General features: G+C 47.4%; 1 protein-coding gene across 1 annotated transcript in view; it reads left to right on the top strand.

Moving 5' to 3' along the window:
* IGLON5 (IgLON family member 5) overlaps positions 1-24,749 on the top strand; it is a 414,181-nt gene that overhangs the window by 351,171 nt on the left and 38,261 nt on the right. The window contains exons 4-7 of the mRNA XM_044277736.1: positions 3,895-4,014; positions 12,931-13,062; positions 16,820-16,940; positions 18,052-18,203. Of these exons, the coding sequence (XP_044133671.1) occupies positions 3,895-4,014; positions 12,931-13,062; positions 16,820-16,940; positions 18,052-18,203 (525 nt within the window). The remainder of the gene's footprint in view (positions 1-3,894; positions 4,015-12,930; positions 13,063-16,819; positions 16,941-18,051; positions 18,204-24,749) is intronic.

The raw sequence follows: 24,749 nt of genomic DNA, 5'->3' as shown, positions 1-24,749 counted from the left end.
GGATCCGATCCATGTATCCATGGATCCGTAAAAATCATGCGGACGTCTGAACGGAGCCTGACAGGGGGGTGATCAATGACAGAGGGGTGATCAATGACAGGGGGGTGATCAGGGAGTTTATATGGGGTGATCATGGGTGATCAGGGGTTTATAAGGGGTTAATAAGTGACGGGGGGGGGGTGTAGTGTAGTGTGGTGTTTGGTGCGACTGTACTGACCTACCTGAGTCCTCTGGTGGTCGATCCTAACAAAAGGGACCACCAGAGGACCAGGTAGGAGGTATATTAGACGCTGTTATGAAAACAGCGTCTAATATACCTGTTAGGGGTTAAAAAATTCGGATCTCCAGCCTGCCAGCGAACGATCGCCGCTGGCAGGCTGGAGATCCACTCGCTTACCTTCCGTTCCTGTGAGCGCGCGCGCCTGTGTGCGCGCGTTCACAGGAAATCTCGCGTCTCGCGAGATGACGCGCCGATGCGTGACTGTGCGCCAGCCTGCCACCTCCGGAACGCACATGTGCGTTAGGTGGTCCGGAGGTGGTTAAAGGGTAACTGTCATATTTTTTTTCATTTGCTAGTTTATTAGAGCTCGGCTTGTATACCTGAGTTAGTCTGTCAATGATTGTCAAAAGATCTGTAATTACCTTATAATAACAGCTTTTTTTAATGTCCTCTGTCCCTTTCCACTGCTCCCTTAAAAGACCGTTGCTAGGGCTTGTCTGTCTTCCCTTTAGTATAAACAGAAGGCGGAGGGGCGGTCCTTCACACTGCCTGCCTGCATTAGGCTTCAGAGTGAGGGGGCGTGTCTCTCAGTAATCCAATCTGATTGGCTGGCAGGAAGCTGCTGGCTACAGCAAGTGTGTATGGGAAGTGAGGGAAAGCAGATTTGGCCTCAGAGAACTGGCAGAGGAGCCATCTTGAGAAGGTCCTCATATTGTAAATGTTTAAACAGCCATAACTAAGGGAAAAACTCAAGGAAAACAGTGGTATGTGAAGAAACAAAGGATTGCTTTATGTACAATGCTGCTGCAGCAGTAACATATGCTAACATTGATTTTTTTTTAAATGAAAATATGACAGTTATCCTTTAAAATTAAAGGGGACCTGTTTTTGTAAACACTTGTATTCCCCAGGAATTCTGGAGCATCTATAGGTTGTGCTATCCATAGAAATATCCTCAGGCGTTACCAGTTGGGGCCGTGTCTCTGCACACTTTGGTGTTGTCCGACCAGTGCTGCCAGTGTCAGATTGTGCAGGACACACTCCTTGGACAAAGGGGACTTTAACACCCAGTTGTCAATTTACTTGTACATTTCTAGGAGGAATAATAGAGGAACAGACAACACAGAGTTATGGCACAAGATGCCCCAGAGTTATTACTTTATGGAGCATGCAAGTATTTACTAAGGCCTCTTGCACACGACCGTGTGGCTTTTTCAGTATTTCGCAGTCCATAAAAAACGGATCCGCAAAAAATACGGATGACGTCCGTGCGCATTCCGTTTTTTTTGCGGAATGGAACAGCTGGCCCCTGATAGAACAGTACTGTCCTTAATAATAGGACATGTTCTATCTTTGAACAGAATAACGGAAATATGGAAACGGAAGGCATACGGAGTACCTTCCGTTTTTTTTTCCGTATACGGAAAGCAAAAAACGGAACATAAACGAAAAAAAGGCCTAAAACAGAGATGTCAGGAGAGGTGACGGGTCCTCTACACCGGGTGCTGACCCCCCCCCCCCCATTGCACATTGGTTATTATCAGTCAATTTAGTGCGTCCAGAAATATAACTTAGATTATATCATATAATCCAGTAAATATAATATAACATATAACATCATATAGAGAGTAAAACAATATAATACAATGGATGCACCAGAACATAAAGTAACACCGTATAATGTATATAGCAATATAATGTAACATATAGTATACACCAATACTATACACTCAGTATTATATGAATGTAACATAATATTATGCAATGGATATAATATAACATAATACCGTATAATGCAATGGATATATCATAACTTAAAAGAACAATATAATGAATGTAACATAATAGCAGTGCGCGGCTGGTTCTGGCTTTCAGTTTGTCATGGACGAAATTATGTCGGATTTTCATTATTTATTCGCTGGAATGGGGTTGAGCTTCGCACAGACCACATGACATTGACTCTTCAAACAGCTGATCGGTGGGGGTCCTGGGAGTCAGATCCCCCCATCAGATACTGATGACCTTTCATGAGGATAGGCTGTCAGTATCAAAATCTTGGACAACCCCTTTAAGACCAGCCCCAGCGGTGCCTGTTGTACTGACATGGATGACGGAGCCGAGACCTTGTGCCGGACCCCTCAGCGCAGGCGGCTCCACTTCTGGGCGCCGGGGAAGCCGGGGATCGGCTGCTTTGCTGCTTGTTTTATTGTTTTGTTGTCTTTTATGTCTCTTTCGTCAGCCATTTACGAAGCCATTTACGAAGCGATACATCAGGAAGGTAACAATAAAAGCCGTAGATTCCGCCTGCACTTTATACCCGCGTCTCATTGTCGGCAGCTGCACTAAACCGTCCCGGAGGCAGAATTCCGATATTATTATTATAACCGACACAAATAGCAACAAATCAAGAGATACAATGTTTCATTATTTGTGGAATTCATAAATGGGCAGCTCATATTCACATCCCGGGTCCCCTGGGGCCCCACAGATCAGTGTGTAACAGTGCCCCTGCAGGTCAGGCGTCCGTATGAATGGTCCGGATTATACGGAACGGGTGCGGACCTATTCATTTTCAATGGGGCCGCAAAAGATGCGGACAGCACACTTCCGTTCCGCGGCCCCCGAACTTCCAGCTCCGCAAAACAATAGAACATGTCCTATTCTTGTCACGGATCCTTAAAAATACGGATGACGTCCTCGCGCATTCCGTATTTTGTGGAGCAGAACAGCTGGCCCCTAATAGAACACTACTATCCTTGTCCGTGATGCGGACATGTTCTATCATCTTGCGGAACAGATATACGGAAACGGAATGCACACGGAGTAACCTCTATTTTTTTTTTGCAGAACCATTGAAGTGAATGGTTTCGTATACGGAACGCAAAAAATGTTCGTGCGAACGAGTCCTTATGTTTGAATTTGTCATTTTCCAGATTTCCGCTTGCTGTCAGTGAATGGCAACATTCTTCATTACTCACATGCAGTCTAGACAATCCAGGATGAGTTGGGCTCTGCCCACATTTCCTCTGGGAGGTTACAGCGCGGCCCGCTGCTCTTCTCGCCAACACGAGGACAATCCGCCAGATCCATTATCAAGTCCTTGGGGTCCATCACAAGACCGATCCGGCGCTCTGACTTTTTCATTATTATTTTTTCTATGATAGAGCAGAAAAAATTACCGGAAATGTGAACAGAGCCGTAAAACGGTCTGGATTCCCGACTGATACATTTCCCTGCGCTGATACATTGTGGCAAACGTCCGGACACAAGTCTAGCGCGCTCTCCTCTGTGACAAATCTAAGGCTGGGTTCACACGTGGCGTTTTTTCCTGGATTTTTTCTCACTTTTTGCATGGAATTTTTGCATTGGAAATGCAGGAGAAAACCGTAAACGCACCGGTCTTACTGCGTTTTGCTGCGGGTTTGGCGGTGGGGTTATTTGCTGCGCGATCTTTACAAGTCAAAGCATGTTCTAGTAATGCGTAAAAAGCCGCACGCGCCAAAAACCTGCAGCAAAACGGGTGTGGACTTATTTTATTCCTTTGTATAGCGCTCACGTATCCCGCGGCGCAGTACAGCGATTGCCCGCGGTTTCCCGATAGATGGCGACACGAGGATTTCTAGTGACCAAGAATTAATTATAAAGATTCTGTTCTTTTTCATGTTTTTTTGCAGTTCCGGCCAGAATCGTGAACATCTCCGCCAGCATCACCGTCAACGAGGGAAGTAACGTCAACCTCATGTGTCTGGCGGTGGGAAAACCGGAACCGACCGTGACCTGGAAGCAGCTGAGAGGTGAGGGCGTCCGGAGGCCGCGGTCACCCCGGATAGGTGGCTGTGGACGTGAAGAGATGTCGGGACTATGGGGGGAGGGGCGCGGGCAACAGGAAACGGAAAAAAGTCCCACCCCGGATATAATCATATTTACATCATGATGGGGGTTGTAGTTCTCTAGGTATAGAGTATAATAGAACTGTGTTATGGGGATGTCCAGTGTTCGGCTCATGCTGAGGGTTGTAGTGCTGTATGTATAGGGTAGAATGCAATTGTGGTATGGTCATGTCCAGCGGTAGGTCATGCTGAGGGTTGTAGTGCTATAAGTATGGAGTATAACAGAATTGCAGTATGATCATGTTGGGGGTTGTAGTGTCAGGTCTAGTGGTCTGGTCATATCGGGCGGGGGGGCTTACTGCTCTGTGTATGAAGTATAATAGAATTGCATTATAGTTATGTTGGGGGTTGTAGTTGTCTCTTTAGAATTGCATTAGGGTTGTGTTGCAGGTTGTGATGTTCTCTATAGAATTGCACTATGATTATGTTGGGGGTTGTAGTTGTATCTATAGAATTACATTATGGTTATGTTGGGGGTTGTAGTAGTCTCTATAGAATTGCATTATGGCTATGTTGGGGGTTGTAGTTGTCTCTATAGAATTGCATTATGGTTATGTTGGGGGTTGTAGTAGTCTCTATAGAATTGCATTATGGTTATGTTGGGGTTGTAGTTGTCTCTATAGAATTGCATTATGGTTATGTTGGGTGTTGTAGTTGTCTCTTTAGAATTGCATTATGGTTATGTTGGGGGTTGTAGATGTCTCTATAGAATTGCATTATGGTTATGTTGGGGGTCGTAGTTGTCTCTATAGAATTACATTATGGTTATGTTGGGGGTTTTAGTTGTCTCTATAGAATTGCATTATGGTTATGTTGGGGGTTGTAGTTGTCTCTATAGACTTGCATTATGGTTATGTTGGGGGTTGTAGTTGTCTCTATAGAATTGCATTATGGTTATGTTGGGGGTTGTAGCATTGCGGGATTGTGCTGAATATACCAGAATTGCATTCTCCTCGGATCCGTCCCCCGCTCGGCGCGGCTCTGGTATAATGATGAGGATAATTCTGTGTTGTGCTCGTGCATTCATTTCATCCTGGATCTATAGAGCCGTCAGGATTGTGTGATCGCTGGCATATTGTGAGCACATCTGGATTCTGGATGAACACAGGATATTGTGGTGTCTACAATATGCTGGATATCAGGAGGCGGCGGCGGCGGCGTGCAGCTGTGATCCGGCCTATGGTGGGATATGAGCGCCGCCTGCTCCGGATTAATAGGACAGCGTTCAGACGCGGGAAGCTCTGCGCCGGGTACATTAGTCCTACAGAGACGGGGTCTTTAGGACAGTGCAGGTTTCATACCTTTATCAAAAACAGAAGTAATGATGTGACACAGCGAGCTTTCCGGACATCACCCGTCCCTTCATCAGGCGACTACAAGGGTATATGAAGAAACAGCAATATATGTACAATAAGAACAGGGACCCGGGGGAATGAGTGGACATTAGAGAAATAACAGAACAACTTATCAAAGAGCTTGAGAACGAGTCCGGAATTATCTTACAGATACGGCTGGGAAAGCTTTGTGGTCTCTGAACTGATGTTCTCTCAGAGACCGGGTGCCCCGACTACGTCTGTAGAAAACTCTAGATCTTGTAGGGTGTCATAAATCCCGGGGACAAATTCTGTCCAGTATACAAAGTGTTAAGCAGCGTTATAAATCTGTATTCCCAAATTCTTCTGCTCTTTGGGATCTGACGTTACCTTTTACTATGAGAACTTTCCTGTGTTCTTCATTGTCCGGGGCCCCAGCAAAGTGCAGCTTCTTCTCTCTAAGGCTCCATTCACACGTCCACAATTCTGCGGACCCATTCATTCTCTATGGGGACGGGATGGATGCGGAGAGCACATCCGCATTTCCGGTCCGCAGCTCTGTAAGAAAATAGAGCATGTCCTACTCTTGTCTGCGGCTGCGGACAAGAATAGGACTTCTGTATTTAGTGCCGACCATGTGCGGCCGGTGTATTGCGGATCCGCAGTACACCACTGACGTGTGAATGGACCCTAATTGTGCGGCGGGGAGACCTCATCCTTGCATTGCATTTCTGTCCTGTTTCTCCAACGTAGAGGCCTCCAACAGGACATTTAGTGCAGAGAATCCGATACACAACATTAGGCCTCATGCACACGACCGTATGTATTTTGCAGTCAGCAAAAACGGATCCGCGGAGCCAAACGGATCCGTCCTGACTTACAATGTAAGTCAATGGGGACGGATCCGTTTTCACTGACACAATATGGTGCAGTTTAAAATGGATCCGTCCCCCATTGACTTTCAGTGTAAGTCAGGACGGATCCGTTTTGATTTAGACTTTTTTTAAAAAGAATAATGCAGACGGATCCGTTCTGAACGTATACAAGCGTTTGCATTATAGGTGCGGATCCGTCAGTGCAAATACCAGACGGATCCGCACCTAACGCAGGTGTGAAAGTCGCCTTACATCCGTGTGCATTCTGTATTTTGCAGAACAGAACAGCTGCCCCTTAATAGAACAGTATAAGGATCCATTCAAACGTCCATCACGTGTTTTGCGGCTCCACGGATCCGTAGATCCACAAAACACGGACACCGGCAATGTGCGTTCCGCATTTTGCAGACCCTACATCGCCAGCACTAAAAGAATATGTCCTATTCTTGTCCACAATTGCAGACAAGAATAGGACATGTTCTATTTTTTGGGGGAACAAAATGCAGACCCAGAAGTGCGGGTCCGCATTTCCGGAGCCGGGCCGCACGGTGAATGGGTCCGCAATAGAAATGAATGGGTCCGCAATTGCGGACGTGTGAATGGGGCCTTATCCTTGTCCATAATGCGGACAACAATAGGACATGTTCTATTTTTTGCGGAATGGAAATACGGACATATGGAAACGGAATGCTCACGAACCTATTAAAATAAATGGTTCCGCATACGGTCCGCAAAAAAAAGGAACATATACGGAAATAAAATACGTTTGTGTGCATTAGGCCTTAGGCAAACGTTTTTTTTTTCCGTTTCCATTCCGTTTTTTTGTGTTCCGTTTGTGGTCCGTATGCGGAACCATTCACTTCAATGGGTCTGCAAAAACAATGGAAGGTACTCCGTGTGCATTCCATTTCCGTATTTCCGTTCCGTTCAAAGATAGAACATGTCCTATTATTGCCCGCAAATAACGATCCGTGGCTCCATTCAAGTCAATGGGTCCGCGAAAAAAAAACAAATGCATACGGAATGCACCCGTATGTCTTCCATATCCGTTCCGTTTTTGCGAAACCATCTATTGAAAATGTTATACCCAGCCCAACTTACTGTTTAAACATTATTGTATGCTTCCGTTTCTGTTTGCGATCTGCAAATAATGGATCACAAACGGAGAAATGGAATGGCAAAACGGAATGGAAGCGGAGACATTACTGAAACAAAAAAAATTAAAAACGGATCTGTTTAAAACGGACCGCAAAATACATAAAAAGCCGTACGGTCGTGTGCAAGAGGCCTTAGATGTAAAAGACGCGAATGTCCCGGGATCTTAGTCCTGCCCGGTGCTGGGGTCCGGATCTTATCTGCTGTCATTATACGGGCACAGGTCTTGCATCTTCTGATATTACAGGGATGGTTCCTCGTTCTGAGGTTCGTGGCCTTCAACTTGATCTGATCAGAGTATTCCTTAGATTTGGAGGTTGTCGGTGACCTAGTAAGGGGGGCATCTGGGAAGATTGTTTTTAGTCGTTCATCCTTACGTAGGACATGGTGTAACTTTTTGACAGTTTTCCTCAGTACCTCTAGTTGTGGGTTGTAGGTCACCACCAGAGGTACGCGCTGATTCTGCTTCTTCTCATTGTATTGGAGAAGTTGACTTCTGGGGATCTTGGTGGCTCTTGTGATCTGATCTTCAGTTGAAGCCATCCTTTTCAGATGTTGTAAATGCTCGTCCCTGTCTGATGGGCTGGAGCAGATTCGGTCATATCTGACGGCCTGACTATAGATGATATGTTTGGGGTGGAAGGTATGTAGGCCGATCAATAGGTTTCCGATACAGGGATGTCGGTATTGAGCCGTCTTGAAGTTTTATGGTGGTGTCCAGAAAGCTGACCTCTGTGTGTGAATAGTTGAGGGTCAGGTTTACGGAGGGATGGAATTTGTTGAATTGTTCATGAAATTTTATCAGTTCATGTTCAGAGTCGGTCCAGATCATTAGGATGTCATGAATGAAACGGAAGTAGGCCAAGGGTTTTTGGGGGCAGGAGAGCAAAAAGTCAATTTTCCAGTTTTGCCCTGAAGAGATTTGCATGTTGCGGTCCCAGCGCACTGGAAATATATCTGCTTGTCACAAGAGAGATAGTTATGGTCAGATGGAGGACAGACTCTGAGACCTTCCCATCCGCCTCCAGGTATGATTTAGGATTTAATATCCTGCTACAAAGTGGACAAGTGACCCTAGATGTTGAAGTGTGCGCCATATCAGTGCAGGATGGGCAGGCCACGTCAGGTAGCACGCATGCGCAGTGTCAGAGAAGTGGCATAAAGCTGCTTGTTACATTGTTGCAGAATCATTTGTGGCAGAATCATTTGACAGACTTTGCTGTGGTTTCCAGTTTCCACACAGTGATGGTTTGTAGATCTTTGCATTGAGATTTGCTTGTATCTGGTTCAGTGTGGGTCAATTGCCTAAATAGCAATCCCGTAATGTTATCAGGGAGCTTGGCGGCACTTGTAGGTCCGAAATTGTGGACATCCCTGACTGCTTCCGATTGTAAAGGAGAGGTTTACTGTAATGTGTTAGGCTACTGACATGTTTTTTTGACTTAAAGGGCATATGTCAGCAGGATCAACCCTAGTTAACCAGACACCCTGCTTGGTAGGGTTGATCCTGCTGCTTAAAATGATACCTGTCTTGTGATAATCAGTTATGTTGTTCCTGAGAAAAGAGACTTTTATTCTTTGTGCAAGTAAAGGCCTCAGTACACAGAGGGGTGTGGCCAGCGCTGGACAGCTGAGCTAGGCCCCGCCCCTCAGTGCACCGAAGCCCTCATTTACATAAAGAATAAAAGTGTTTTTTTCTCAGGAACGCTGCAACCGATTTTCACAAAACAGGTATCATTTTAATCAGCAGGGTCAACCCTGCCAAGCAGTATGTCTGGTTTAATGGGGTTGACCCTGCTAACTGGTGCTTTCTAAAGGGGGACTCCAGCATACAATTCCCTAAACTAGTCTGTGTATAGTTATGGCAGTGCATGTGCTTGCAGAAGGAAAGTAATACTGGAAATGGAGATGTGAATGTGCCCATATAGGCCGGCACTGCAGCATTTGCCCCCGCGGATGGTAGGGGTCCAGGCCGCGATGCCGCCACTTCTTCTGAGTAGTTTCCAAGAGGAAAACGCGGGAGCACCCATCCATCTGTCCCTGCATTATCCCTTCAGGAGGGTCCCTGGTGCCAGTGCTGTGACATCTATAAAAGAGGAGGCTCTGAGGACAGAGAGACAGGAGCGCTGCGGAGGAGGAGGAGGGGCGCCATACATCAGGGGTGTGAGTGATGCATTATAGCCATACATTATCAGCCAAGTGTCTCTGGTTTGATGTATTAGAGCAATGCATTAAACGTATACATCATCCCCGGCCCTGAGCGCGAGGCGAGCCAGACACATGTGCGCTAAGAAGAGCGGAGCCTCCCATTTATTTCTGGTGATTTCAGGCCCCACTTATCAGGGCGATGCTATACTTATCCATCACTAGGGAATCGCTTAAGTAGCAATTCCCCAATATAATTAGAGGTGATCGGAAAATTGCTCAAATTGTCGTTGCCTACTTCAGTAATCAGCAGCATGTGACTTATTGCAAAGCTACAACTCCCAGCATCCCCTGACGTAGTTGTGCACCTGCTGGAGAGTCACAGGTTGCAGATCACAGCCCTGGATGAATATGCAAATATCTCCTCCAGCCAATCAGCGTGCAGCAATCATTAATGAAATGTCCCGTCCAAGGGGCCGGATTATATCCATGAGGGTCCTGGAGAATGACCCCCACCTGTCATCATTTCCGCTGATAAGGATCCTGCCTCTCATCTCTGCCTCATGTCTCTGAGCTATGTCTCTGTTTCTTGTTGATGCCTCAACTCTCTACCTCATTTCTCTTCCCCATGTATCTGACTTACATTTTGGCCAACATCTCTCTCTCACGGCTCTGCCTCCAGTCTCTGCCTCACTTCTCTACCTCATGCCCAATATCTTTTCCCCATATTCTCCTACTGCTTCTGCTTCACATCTCTACCTCTTGTCTCTGTCCCACTTTCTACCTCTGTACTCTGCCTCCCATCTCTTCCTTATGTTTCTGTGTCATGTCTGTGTCCTACGTCTCTGACTTTCATCACTGCCTATTGTCTCTGCCTCACATCTAAACCTCTTGTCTCGGCCTTCTGCCTTTGCCCCACATCTCTGTCTTATGTCTTACATCTCTGCCTCTCACCTCTGCTCACACATCTGCCTCCTGCTTCATGTCTATGCCTCCCATGTCTTCCTCCTATGTCTTCCTCCCATGTCTTCCTCCCATGTCTTCCTCCCATCTCTGCCTCCCGTCTCTGCCTCCCGTCTCTGCCTCCCGTCTCTGCCTCCCGTCTCTGCCTCCCGTCTCTTCCTCCCGTCTCTGCCTCCCGTCTCTTCCTCCCGTCTCTTCCTCCCGTCTCTTCCTCCCGTCTCTTCCTCCCGTCTCTTCCTCCCGTCTCTGCCTCCCGTCTCTTCCTTCCGTCTCTTCCTCCCGTCTCTTCCTCCCATCTCTTCCTCCCATCTCTTCCTCCCTTCTCTTCCTCCCGTCTCTTCCTCCCGTCTGTGCCTCCCGTCTCTTCCTCCCTTCTCTTCCTCCCGTCTCTTCCTCCCGTCTCTTCCTCCCGTCTCTTCCTCCCGTCTCTTCCTCCCGTCTGTGCCTCCCGTCTCTTCCTCCCGTCTGTGCCTCCGGTCTCTTCCTCCCGTCTCTGCCTCCCGTCTCTGCCTCCCATCTCTTTCTCCCGTCTCTTCCTCCCATCTCTTCCTCCCATCTCTGCCTCTCCTCTCTGCCTCCTTGCAGTGTCTCTGTCTGAACTGACTCCTGACATGTCTTGCTTTGCTCCGTCTTCTTTTCAGTTCTCTCAGTGGGAACATTTTAAAGGGATAAGAAGCTAGAACTGGAGCTCGGCCGTTCACATTTGGAGCAGGAGGTCTCTGCCTTTTAGAAGACGTGGTCACGGCAGGGACAGATGAATTCCTAATAGTAAATCACCTTATGGACATGTGTCCGGGTCTCGCTCCCCTTTTTCTACAATTCCCCTCCAATCCCTTGGTTGTGCCTTCTTTCAGCCACACTGTGTGGCATCACTTCACCATAGGCCACCGGCCGCTCATATCCTAAAAGGCCAAGTTTTGAAAAGTTTCCATGGCAACAAATATCAGCGACATCCAACCGTCTTGAGAAATAGGCATCTTTTTATAATGTTCGACTTCATATTTACCAAATTGTTTGTCACCGTGTGCGGAAAGTATCTTCTGCTACATTGTAACAAGCGCCACTGGCAACATTGTTACCGTTCCCTCGTAACCTCGGTGACTACCTTGCACGCTGAACCCTGGGGTCGCTGAGGCTTTGCTTCATGCAGGAAGGGTGAAGAATTCCTACCAGATGTAGAGCAGATAAGGATTTTAAAGGGGAATTTCTTTAAAAATAAGGGAGCGGTGATTTGGTAGAAGTCCTCCTTAAAGGGTCTTTCTGAGATATTTTATCTGATGAACACATGGGAGCCCTGTGTTGGACCACCACCGATCAGATACTGAGGATAGGTCATCACTTAAAATATCTCGGAAAAACCCCTTTAAATTTATCGACAAAATTGAAGAAAGAAGGCCAATCCTGGAGTCATGTATAAGGAATTACTTCATATAGACTTCATTAACACGTAGTCACATGACTATTTTTAATTGCCCCAGTGCCTCATATGAGCACCTGTCACCCCTGGAGCCTAACCTCAGCTCCGCGGGGCCAATATCACAGAAACTCAATTAAAGGACTTGTCTACTTTAGAAAACCCATTTTCATACACTTTATGAGGGAACAAGTTGGGCTGTCCTCTGTTCTGGATCTTTTTGGAGAGCGTCTCTCATTCCGGAGGACCTGTCCTGCACTGCATCCCGCTGATGTGAATGGGCAATGTGTAATACTTCATTTCTCCTGGGGTGGCGCTGCAGAGAAATGGAACACTTACTGCCAGGTTGTCCTCAGATTACAGCTGATCGCTGGAGGTCCCAACATGGAAACACTTTGTGATCTGCATATTGTCTAGGGACCCTTCTAACAAGTCAGGATTGCACAAATCAGAGAACCCCTTTAACTTTGCAGTCTATTTGTGACCCACAGAAACACTTGGAGAACATGCAAACTCCATGTAGATGTTTCATGTGGTCACCAGGTCTCTACAGATGTAGAGAAAAGGGGTAAAGAAACATCCCGAGTGTCAACCAAAGGGGGATGAAGAAGCAATGGACCCTTCATGGTCTTGGTGGTGGTTTGAGGTGGTGCCACCTGAAGGTGGCTTCACTTTACTTTTGGGACCAATGTGTCCTAAGTGTAGGAAACCCCTTCACAGTCCATTTGTTGACTGTACACCTTGCCTTGGTACCTCCGATGTCTCGGCACCGGTATCCCAGGGTGTGGTTACCTAGATTTACAGAAACATATTTTCTATCTTCAGCTGTGAGTGGAGGTGATAACTTTCATGTTGTGTTTCTGTGTTGTAAGTGTTTGTTTGTCTTTCATTCCTACCCCACAACCCTCAATCCTGCCCATCCCCCAAACCTTTCCCTCCCACCTTCACCCCACAGAAGGGTTTTCCAGCGAGGGCGAACTCTTGGAGATTACAGAAATCAACCGACAGCAGGCGGGAGAGTACGAGTGCATCACATCCAATGGAGTGTCCCTGCCCGACAGCAAGAAAGTGATGATCACGGTCAACTGTGAGTGCTGCATGCAAGAGGCACCTCTCTAGGGGTTGGGGGGGACGCAATAAGTATTTCTACCTCTACTCCCCCAGTAGTCCATCATAGTGATCACAAAACATGTCATCTCCATTTTACGGAGAGAGTGTGATGTCACTGGGAAAATCTGATGATGTCATCATTAAGGCTAATATGGTAGAGGACTAGCTCCAGTGATGTCATCATTAGAGCTTCCCAGGTGATCAGGCTCCTCTGGGTCCTAGAAAGCCTATGTCACTGCCTGATCATAGGTAGAGAAGTTACCCTGGTGATGTCATCATTAAGGCTAATATGGTAGAGTACTAGCTCCAGTGATGTCATCATTAGAGCTTCCCAGGTGATCAGGCTCCTCTGGGTCCTAGAAAGCCTATGTCACTGCCTGATCATAGGTAGAGAAGTTACCCTGGTGATGTCATCATTAAGGCTAATATGGTAGAGTACTAGCTTCAGTGATGTCATCATTAGAGCTTCCCAGGTGATCAGGCTCCTCTGGGTCCTAGAAAGCCTATGTCACTGCCTGATCATAGGTAGAGAAGTTACCCTGGTGATGTCATCATTAAGGCTAATATGGTAGAGTACTAGCTTCAGTGATGTCATCATTAGAGCTTCCCAGGTGATCAGGCTCCTCTGGGTCCTAGAAAGCCTATGTCACTGCCTGATCATAGGTAGAGAAGTTACCCTGGTGATGTCATCATTAAGGCTAATATGGTAGAGTACTAGCTTCAGTGATGTCATCATTAGAGCTTCCCAGGTGATCAGGCTCCTCTGGGTCCTAGAAAGCCTATGTCGCTGCCTGGTCATAGGTATAGAAGTTACCCTGGTGATGTCATCATTAAGCCTAATATGGTAGAGTACTTGCTCCAGTGATGTCATCATTAACCCTGGGTTCAGACCTGAGCGTTCTGAAACGAGCGCTCTGTATGCGCGATTGTACGGGCGTTTACAATCGCGCATACAGAGACAGGGGTGCACACATTGTCGCGCGTTCCCGAATATCTATGTGCGGGAACGCGCGACAAACGCCCCAAAAAAAGCTCAAGAACTTGTTTGAGCGTCGGGCGTTTTACAGCGCGATCGTACGCGCTGTAAAACGCCCAGGTGAGAACCATTCCCATAGGGAATCATTGGTTTCTCTGTGTTGAGCGTTTTACAGCGCGTAGGAACGCGCTGTAAAACGCTCAGGTCTGAACCCAGGGTAAGGCTAATATAGTAGAGTACTTGCTCCAGTGATGTCATCATTAGAGCTTCCCAGGTGATCAGGCTCCTCTGGGTCCTAGAAAGTCTATGTCACTGCCTGATCATAGGTAGAGAAGTTACCCTGGTGATGTCATCATTAAGGCTAATATGGTAGAGTACTAGCTTCAGTGATGTCATCATTAGAGCTTCCCAGGTGATCAGGCTCCTCTGGGTCCTAGAAAGCCTATGTCACTGCCTGGTCATAGGTAGAGAAGTTACCCTGGTGATGTCATCATTGGGACATCCCAGATGACCAGGCATGATGACTATATCCTAGAGAGAGCCATGTAAATATCTGATCATAATGAATTATGGTAGAGTACATACCCCTTGATTTCATCAGACTCCAGGATCACTGATGGCGCATGATGGGGGTTGTTACCTGGAGCAAGTTACTTCCAATGAATGCATTGAAATCAGCCGGACATCACTACTTTTCTCTTTGCACCCACTTTCATAAGTATTCACCCCCCCAGGTCATACAATAATCCTATTAAATGTGTATTACTTCCTTTAAGGCCACATACGGCCGCAGCGCCAGCGTCGACTGAAACAGATGTATTATTTATAGAAAGAGGGTCCATATTATGTGCCTGAAATCATAAAAAGGAGCGTAATGCGAAGGAAATGGCGGACATAAAGAACATGAAAGGGCGTTTTACAATGAGCGGGTGAAGCAGCCACGAGCCCTCAGCCATAGATGTCAGGAGAAAGAGCAGAGACGCGGCTTGGGATGGCCATAGATACCGGGCGGAATGGTCTCCTCGCTAGATTTGTCTCTATCACACGACACAAAGCTGCAGCCGACTGCAATCCCAGCGCTGAAAAACGGGGAGCGCTCGCCGGCTTCTGCTCCCGCGGGAAACCCATTATAGACATTAAGGAAATAAAAGTCGTACTTACAATGTAAATATAATATTTTACTTCAGAGGCGGAAAGCGTTTTCACACCGTGGGATCTAACGGCGGAAATTTATAACCTGAAATCAATAATTCAGAGAAACATTAGAAAATATTGCTCCAATTGTAACCGACATGTAGACACATCAATGAAACAATTACAGAGCGCTTCCCCTTTAAACACTGTGAAGTCAGGGAGTGTACGTAGATGGCGGTCATCACTCAGCTTTCTAAGACTCCTAAAGGACCTACTATTCATACTGCCTCCAGCAATTATACTGCCATATAGTTCCAAGATACTACTGCTACAAGCAACCCACATTAACATACCATATAGTGCCCAACTAATGAGTTCACAAAGGCTTTCATACCGCCATATAGTTCCAAGATACTACTGCTACAAGCAACCCACATTAACCCTACCATATTGTGCCCAACTAATGATTTCACAAAGGCTTTCATACCGCCATATAGTTCCAAGATACTACTGCTACAAGCAACCCACATTAACATACCATATAGTGCCCAACTAATGAGTTCACAAAGGCTTTCATACCGCCATATAGTTCCAAGATACTACTGCTACAAGCAACCCACATTAACCCTACCATATTGTGCCCAACTAATGATTTCATAAAGGCTTTCATACCGCCATATAGTTCCAAGATGCTACTGCTACAAGCAACCCACATTAACCCTACCATATAGTGCCCAACTAATGATTTCATAAAGGCTTTCATACCGCCATATAGTTCCAAGATACTACTGCTACAAGCAACCCACATTAACCCACCATATAGTGCCCAACTAATGATTTCATAAAGGCTTTCATACCGCCATATAGTTACAAGACTCTACTGCTACAAGCAACCCACATTAACCCTACCATATAGTGCCCAACTAATGATTTCACAAAGGCTTTCATACCGCCATATAGTTCCAAGATACTACTGCTACACGCAACCCACATTAACCCTACCATATAGTGCCCAACTAATGATTTCATAAAGGCTTTCATACCGCCATATAGTTACAAGAAACTGCCGTCAAATTACGATAAAATAATGCCACCACATAGTGCCCAAATAATACTTTTTTGAAGACTCCACATACATACAAGAAAAAACTGACATATATAGCCCTCATAATATCACCACCTAATGCCCGAATAATACTGCCTTAAAGAATCCCCTTAACGCTACCACTGTATATATTTCAAGGATATTACCACCATAAAAAAGTCCTCAAAATGCCACCAGATTGTGCTAAAAAAAATACTTCTTTAAGGAGACCACATAATACTATTATACCATCAGGTAGCTCCAAGATATTGCATTTGCCATACATGTTGTCATATGTCTCCAAAATATGGCCATATGTAGCTCACATAATACCACCATATAGTGCCCAAATACTGTCTCAAAGATTGCACATATTATACCACCTTATACTTCCAAGATACTACTGCTATATAAGACCCAAAGTGACCACCCCTAAAAAGCTAACTTTACAAATGTTTTTTTTATTTTTATTTTTCCCCCCAAAATTTACTCAATGTTTTTTAACCATTTTAATCTTTTTGTAAAATTTTTTCCCTTCAGACCCCCCATTCATCACCGATGTTAAGAACGCTCAGTCTCCCGTCGGGAAGCCAGCCGTGCTTCGCTGCCAAGCGTTGGCCGAACCCGTGGCAGAGTTTGAATGGTATAAAGATGATAAGCGGTGAGTGAGAGAGGTGGACGCCATTTATTTCCTCTCAACCTGGTTTTAAAGAATTCCTTTAAGAAGAGAAGAGCAGCGTGACCCTTGTGGTGGCCCACCTTCGTGTCCTACTGCATTGGGCCCATTGAGATGGGAAGCCCTTTGCAGGTTCATGGACTTTAGGAGTACTGGTTCTCCATGGGGAGATCACCAACTGGTGTTGTGAATCTTTAGCTCAGGCAATGCTCCCCGGGAAAAAATGTTTGCAGATGAGCTGGTAGCTACCCTAGAAGTCATTGCTTGGCCTATAAGACTCCAAACAACAGCTGGTGGTCTTGACAAGGGGAAACATGACAACCAGAGATGTACATTTAAGGGCCCTTCTAGTCAAGCAGCACCCTACTCTGTAAGGTGACATGGGGTGAGAACCCGAAGACACCTATCTAGAGATGGGTCTCTGGTTCGGCTATTATCCATGTTTCAAGGCCTGGTAGGTGGTCGTCCATTGACTTATAGTGCAGATGCTTCCTATAGGTGTCACTGGTGGGCCAGCTTTCTTCCTCCTGGAGAAGAGCTAATCTGCATACAGGTTCCTGGAGAACAATGTCATCAACTTGACTTGATGCCCTCACACCCTAGGGTTCCTCCTATGGTTTCACCTATGCTATGTGTGCCCTTACACATCCCCATTAACTGAAAGAGACCTTTTTTAAGTGCATAGTGAATGCCATATACAAAGATATGTCGTCAGCTACCAAGGAGAGGTTAATGGCTTTGCTCCCATTTGGCCATTCATGGTCTACCATTAACCCAATCTCAACGTTGCGTTGGGTTACGAGTGGTGTTAAACCATGAATGATCCAGAGAGTTCCAACCCATAGACTTAAAAAATCAATGGATGACTCTAAATAAATATAAATCTGCCAAGTACCACAGCAGGTCCCGGTGATGTGGAGGATGTCTCACCACCCAACGAAACATCTCCAGCATCTCTTTTCAGTTGACATCTCCAGATTCTATAAGTTCTGCATGAAATGATGAGCTGATTATACTGAGATGATGACGCCAGCTCCAATGACATTTTCTTTTTCTTTATCTTCCCATCTGACTGCCCCGGCCTCGTCCTCGACAGACTGAATGCAGGAATAGAAGGTATGAAGATCCAGAACGAGAGGACTTGGTCCGTGCTTCTGTTTTCAAATGTCACCTCCAGGCATTACGGGAATTACACATGCCTGGCATCCAATAAACTCGGCTCATATAATTCCAGCGTGCGACTACTCAGTAAGTAGAGTCATGGTGCTTCTGCTTTTTATGATCGGAAGGAGGAAGCGTCTGTAGCCAAGACATAATTCTGCGGAAACAACCTGAGGGGCTGTGAGAGCGCTGAGGTGGAGGCCGCATCTCGGGAGGGTTTCAACATGCTTTGGCCTGTAGTGAGAAACCAAATTATTCAAGTATGGTGCTATCTCCAGATTGCAGAACAAAACTTTATAGTCTTTCCTGCAGGTCCATGATTCCATGGTGGGGGTTAGAGGTCCTCAGGGCCCTCCATCTCCACAACCTCCATCTATCAAATGACAGACACAACGCATTTCATTGCCAGTGCCATGCTTGGTGACCTTGTCTCTGAAGCCCGCCATACACATTGAGTAACTCTACTCTCAATAGGCGGAAAACTCTCTCCTGATCCTCCCCAATACACATGCATGCTCGGCCCAACTCAAGTGAGTGGGAGCTGAGCTGCGGTAACCCGGCGCGGCCGTCACACAGAGCTCTCTGCTTCTGGCTCCATCTGCTGTGCATGTTCCATCACAGGGCAGCCGAGAGCTGATCGGTAGGGGAGAACCCACCGTCTGATCCTGTAAATGTATCCTGAGGATAGGCAATCAATATCTGTCCTGGAAAACCCCTTTAAGGCTCGGGGAATGGCCATTTAAGCAATAAACACCCGTAACGTAATATTACTCAATAGCAGGGGTGTAATTAGAAATTGATCCCTTCATCCCAGAGCATTGATCATCAGTGGCCTACTGTGTCCTGTAGACATGCTGTACCTCACAGGCCTCCTGAGACAGGGCAACCTGCTATATGTGCTCTCAATGATATACTGTGCCGCCATATCTACTCCCAGAGATAAACTGTGCTCCTAGAGGTATATTGTGCTTCTACATGTGAATCAAGAGATATACAGTACTGTGCCGCATATGTGCTCTAAGTGATATACTGTGCCGCCATATATGCTCCTAGAGAAAAGCAGTGCTGCCCTATGCACTCCCAGGGATATACTGTTCTCTATATGTGCATAAAAGGATATATAAAGTACTGTGTCGCCATAGACGTGCTTCCAGATATATACTGTGCTGCCATAGACGTGCTTCCAGATATATACTGTGCTGCCATAGACGTGCTTCCAGATATATACTGTGCTGCCATAGACGTGCTTCCAGATATATCCTATGCTGCCATAGCTGTGCTTCCAGATATATACTGTGCTGCCATAGACGTGCTTCCAGATATATACTGTGCTGCCATAGACGTGCTTCCAGATATATACTGTGCTGCCATAGCTGTGCTTCCAGATATATACTGTGCTGCCATAGACGTGCTTCCAGATATATACTGTGCTGCCATAGAAGTGCTTCCAGATATATACTGTGCTGCCATAGACGTGCTTCCAGATATATACTGTGCTGCCATAGACGTGCTTCCAGATATATACTGTGCTGCCATAGACGTGCTTCCAGATATATACTGTGCTGCCATAGACGTGCTTCCAGATATATACTGTGCTGCCATAGACGTGCTTCCAGATATATACTGTGCTGCCATAGCTGTGCTTCCAGATATATCCTATGCTGCCATAGCTGTGCTTCCAGATATATACTGTGCTGCCATAGACGTGCTTCCAGATATATACTGTGCTGCCATAGACGTGCTTCCAGATATATACTGTGCTGCCATAGCTGTGCTTCCAGATATATACTGTGCTGTCATAGATGCCTCAGTCTAAGGATATACTGTGCCACCACATATGCTCTCAGGGATATACTGTTCTGCTATATGTTCATCAAAGGATATACATACAGTACTGTGCCACCATATGTGCTCCTAGAGATTTACTGTGCTGCCATATATATGCCCCTAGAGATATACTGTGTTGTTGCCATACATGCTCCCAGAGATATACTGTACTGCCATATGTGGCCAAAATACTGTTCAGAAAAGACCCCAAAATGAATTTAGACTCCTGCCCAGACCCCGTTACTTACTGCTCCTCTTTACTTCCAGGTGCCACCACTGCGCATACACTGACCATGTTGGCCCTGTATGTTGTGGCACCTGGAGATGAAGAAGACCTGGAAGCAATTCTAGCTGCTGTCTCATAGGTATTGGCTGGCTCCGGGGCCCCTTATATCCACGTGGCCCCCCAGCAGCCAATAATAGTATCACTAGTCAACAACATAGGAAACAATAAAGGGTGAAGCATCTGCTCGGATTCCTTCCTGCCGCTTCATTTTGAAGACTGTTCAAATTCTGCTCCTGTAAATCCCCCGACTCTGATCTCCATCCAGTTGCGAGGATTGTATTCTTCCGGCTCCCCGCGCCGCAGCGCGCCGTATGGCCCCTTTTTTGCGCTGAACTTTCATTTTCATTCAGAGCGCAGATCTCAGAATTCCCATCAGATTCTAATTGTATTTATTTTCATGTTGAAGATTTGTTACATCAGTTTCAGAAAACAAGAGTTGCTGATGGAAGCCAAGCGCGCGCCGCCACGCCGTGAATGCCAAAGACGCCCAGGGAGGGGATTTTTTATTTTTAATTTTTCTTTTTGCATTAACGTCCCAATAATAACTACAAAGCTAGTAAAGGAATAATAGATTATCAGATGGACTATAAATCTCCCCTTCCCTTTAATCCAGCACCCGGCACGCCGCTGATCCTCATCAGTGGGTGCAGGAGCCCAGCAGTTGTCTCCTTGGCATCGGGGCATCTTAGGTGCCCTTAGGTTGGGTGATGCCCCTTCCAGTAACTTCTGCCGATGCCCATCTCTTTTATGATGTACCGTAGGCTGCCCAGATACATTGCTCCATCACTGCCTTTCCATAGGTACTGGAGAAGCAAGCTTCAGATGCCCGGATGCCCATTAGGGCCACATGGGGCCCCCTGTCCACACACCCTGCAAACCAGCGCCATGTATGTAATCAATGTTGTGGCAGAATAATGAGTATTGATACAATGTAACTCCGTGTAACACCCAGCAGTCACTGCAGCCTCTGCCCACCTGGCCTCATTGGTGGTGCAACCCTATGCCTGCCTTCTTCTTCTGGGGCCCCTCTTAAAAAGAATGAATGTTTGGGGGCCCTCCGTGCACCTCACCACTCCTATTTTTATTTTTTTCAAAATCTTAAATTATACAAAAATATATATTTGTGGATATCATTGCAGTGGTGCCCCCATTACCGGCTCCAGGTATATGTGGCACCAAGAGGTCATCGCCACCCACCCTAGGGGACCCACTGAGCATGCTTAAACAAATTGGGCCCCTGAAGCCCACAGGGCCCTGACATCTGTTCTGCTGGGACGTTGTAGCTAGTGATGATCGAGCATGCTCGGCACATGGCGGGAGTCAGCCGAGTACCGCATGTGCTCGAGCGCCATTCTCGAGTCTCCTCCCCGCACGTTTCGGGGGTGGAAAGACGAGCGAGGAGAGCAGTACAGAGGGGGAGGGATCTGCAGCACCGCAACTGTTCCCCGGAGCACCCCCTTGCAGCAATCTCTCTTGCCTAGGGTTAGATGTTCCGCTATATGGCGCTTTTTTGAGGAAAGTGCGGACGACAAGAGAATTGTAATTTGCAACCTGTGCCGTACGAAAATGAGCCCGGGCGTGAACACTAGCAACCTCACCACCACCAGCATGATCTGCCACATGGCATCAAAGCACCGTAATAGGTTGGCCGAACGCCTGGGTCCACAATCAGTGTCTGCGGGTCACATCACTGCCTCCTCTTCCCCTGTGTTACGTGCTGGCCAATCCCCTGTCCAAGACGCAGGCCCGGATGCCTCCACCCTGCACCTGGACCTTCGCAAGCACCATCAGCGACCACATCCACTTCCGTGTCCCAGAGCAGCATCCAAATGTCTATACCCCAGGCCTTTGAACGCAAGCACAAATACCCGGCCACCCACCCACAGACCATAGCACTAAATGTGCAGCTTTCCAAATTACTGGCCCTGGAAATGTTGCCATTTAGGCTTGTGGACACTGAGGCCTTCCGCAGCCTCATGTCGGTGGCCGTCCCTCGTTGCGCCGTCCCCAGCCACCATATTTTTCCAGGTGTGCCGTCCCCGCCTTACACCAACATGTTTCCCCTAACATCAACATGCCCTGACCAACGCAGTTACTGGGAAGGTCCACTTAACCACAGACACATGGACAAGTGTTTTCGGCCAGGGACGCTACATTTCCCTGACGGCACACTGGGTGAATGTTGTGGAGGCCGGGAGCAAGTCGTACCCTGGGGTGGCACAGGTGCTACCAACGCCAAAGATTGCAGATCCTAGGTCGATCAGGGTTTCCGCCAAAACCTACATTAGTGGCTCCAACCCCCACTTCTCCTCCTCCACTTCCACATCCAATTTATCCGCCTGCACCACCAGTCAGTCATCAGCCGGTAGCTGGAAGCAGTGTAGCACCAGTCAGCCATCAGCCGGTAGCTGGAAGCAGTGTAGCACCAGTCAGCCATCAGCCGGTAGCTGGAAGCAGTGTAGCACCAGTCAGCCATCAGCGGGTAGCTGGAAGCAGTGTAGCACCAGTCAGCCATCAGCCGGTAGCTGGAAGCAGTGTAGCACCAGTCAGCCATCAGCGGGTAGCTGGAAGCAGTGTAGCACCAGTCAGCCATCAGCCGGTAGCTGGAAGCAGTGTAGCACCAGTCAGCCATCAGCCGGTAGCTGGAAGCAGTGTAGCACCAGTCAGCCATCAGCGGGTAGCTGGAAGCAGTGTAGCACCAGTCAGCCATCAGCGGGTAGCTGGAAGCAGTGTAGCACCAGTCAGCCATCAGCGGGTAGCTGGAAGCAGTGCAGCACTGCAGTGGGGATGCGGCAACAGGCCGCGCTGAAGCTGATCTGCTTAGGGGACAAGCAGCACACCGCCGCAGAGCAGGGGATACGAGACCAGACTGAGCTGTGGCAGGGGATAAGAGAACAGACTGAGCTGTGGCTCTCGCCACTCAACCTAGAACCAGACATGGTTGTGTCTGATAATGGCCGTAACTTGTTGGCGGCTTTGGAGCTGAGCAAGCTCACACGCATACCATGCCTAACCCATGTCTTAAAGTTAATGGTTCAGCGGTTTCTCAAAACCTACCCCAATTTGCCTGAGCCACTGGTGAAGGTGCGCCGCGTATGTGCCCATTTACACCAGTTATCGACAGCTTCAGCCGGTCTGTCAACGAGCAGCAGCGCTTGAAATTTCCAGCTCACCGGCTGTTGTGCCACGTGAGCACGTGCTGGAACTCCACGTTTCACAGGCTTTGTGAGCAGCAGAGGGCAGTAGTGGAATACCAGCTGCAACATGGTGCCTTTTAAGAAACGTTGAGGAATCCACACAGATGGTGAGCGGCGATATTATCAGCGTAACCATCCCACTTCTGTGTCTACTGAAACGCTCGCTGCTCACAATTAAGAACGACGCTGTTCGTGGGGAAGAGGTGGAAATGGGGGAAGACAGTACACAGGGTGATAGCCAGACCACCCTCAGTCCGTCTACTCAGGGCGAATTGGACGATGAAGAGGAGGAGCGGGAGACGGTTGCCTCCGCTACAGAGGGTAGTACCCATGGAAGTTTGATTCCATATGTTCAGCCTGGGTGGGCAGAAGAGGAGGAAAAGGATGAGGAGATTGAGAGTGATCCTCCTGATGATGACATCGACGTCTTGCCTGTTGGTACTCTGGCACACGTGGCTGACTTCATGTTAGGCTGCCTTTCCCGTGACCCGCACGTTATATGCATTTTAGATAACACGGATTACTGGGTGTTCACCCTTCTCGATCCCTGCTACAAAGAGAACTTCCCATCCCTCATTCCTCAGGTGGAGAGGACGAGCAAAACGGTGCAAGACCAGAAGGGGGACATGATGTTATCTAGCATCACCAAAGCGGCAGCAGGCCCTCGCCCCTAATGCTTTAGAGGGTCACCAGCAGGCCCTCGCCCATAATGTTTTTGAGGGTCACCAGATGGCCATCAATCATCATTTTTCAAGGCTGTGTATGATGCCCCCCTTTATGTGTATTGTAGCGCCTTGTAATTTTTGGCAGCCCTTTCCCTTAGTGCAGAGGCTTTATGAGTGTAGGAGTCCCACTACCTGAACTATTGTACCACCATGTGAATGAGGCCCTCCATTATGGGATATACAGGTTGTGCCTATTCCTTGTAATTTTTGGCAGCACTTGCACTTTACATACGGATCTCTGGTCGCCAGGTTTAGCTCTCCTCTCCCCTGACTGATCTCTTCCGGCGGCCTCTGCACCAGCGCGCTGTTTAACCCTGCGTGTCAGAAAACTGCGACCCTCCAGGCAACGGCTTCTCCCAGAGCGGCTCTCGCCTGAATGTTTTCTCCCTCCGATCAGTCATTTACGAGCCGGCCCTTTAAGGTGAAGTGAAGAATCTCCCGGTGCGATCATCAGGGAGCAGAATTTGTGGCGGTAATAACATCTCCTCTGCCATTCATTAGAACCGCTAATAGCCTTCTCCGCGCCGCCCGGGCCTGTGCCCGCAGGATACCAGCCTCTCCGCCGCTGCGCTATTTATTACACTGTAACTCCCTGCCG

This window comes from Bufo gargarizans, chromosome 2 (genome assembly GCF_014858855.1).
Source record: "Bufo gargarizans isolate SCDJY-AF-19 chromosome 2, ASM1485885v1, whole genome shotgun sequence".
NCBI lineage: Eukaryota > Metazoa > Chordata > Amphibia > Anura > Bufonidae > Bufo > Bufo gargarizans.
Note: the sequence above shows the minus strand (reverse complement) of the source record. Positions and strands in the feature narration are given on the sequence as shown.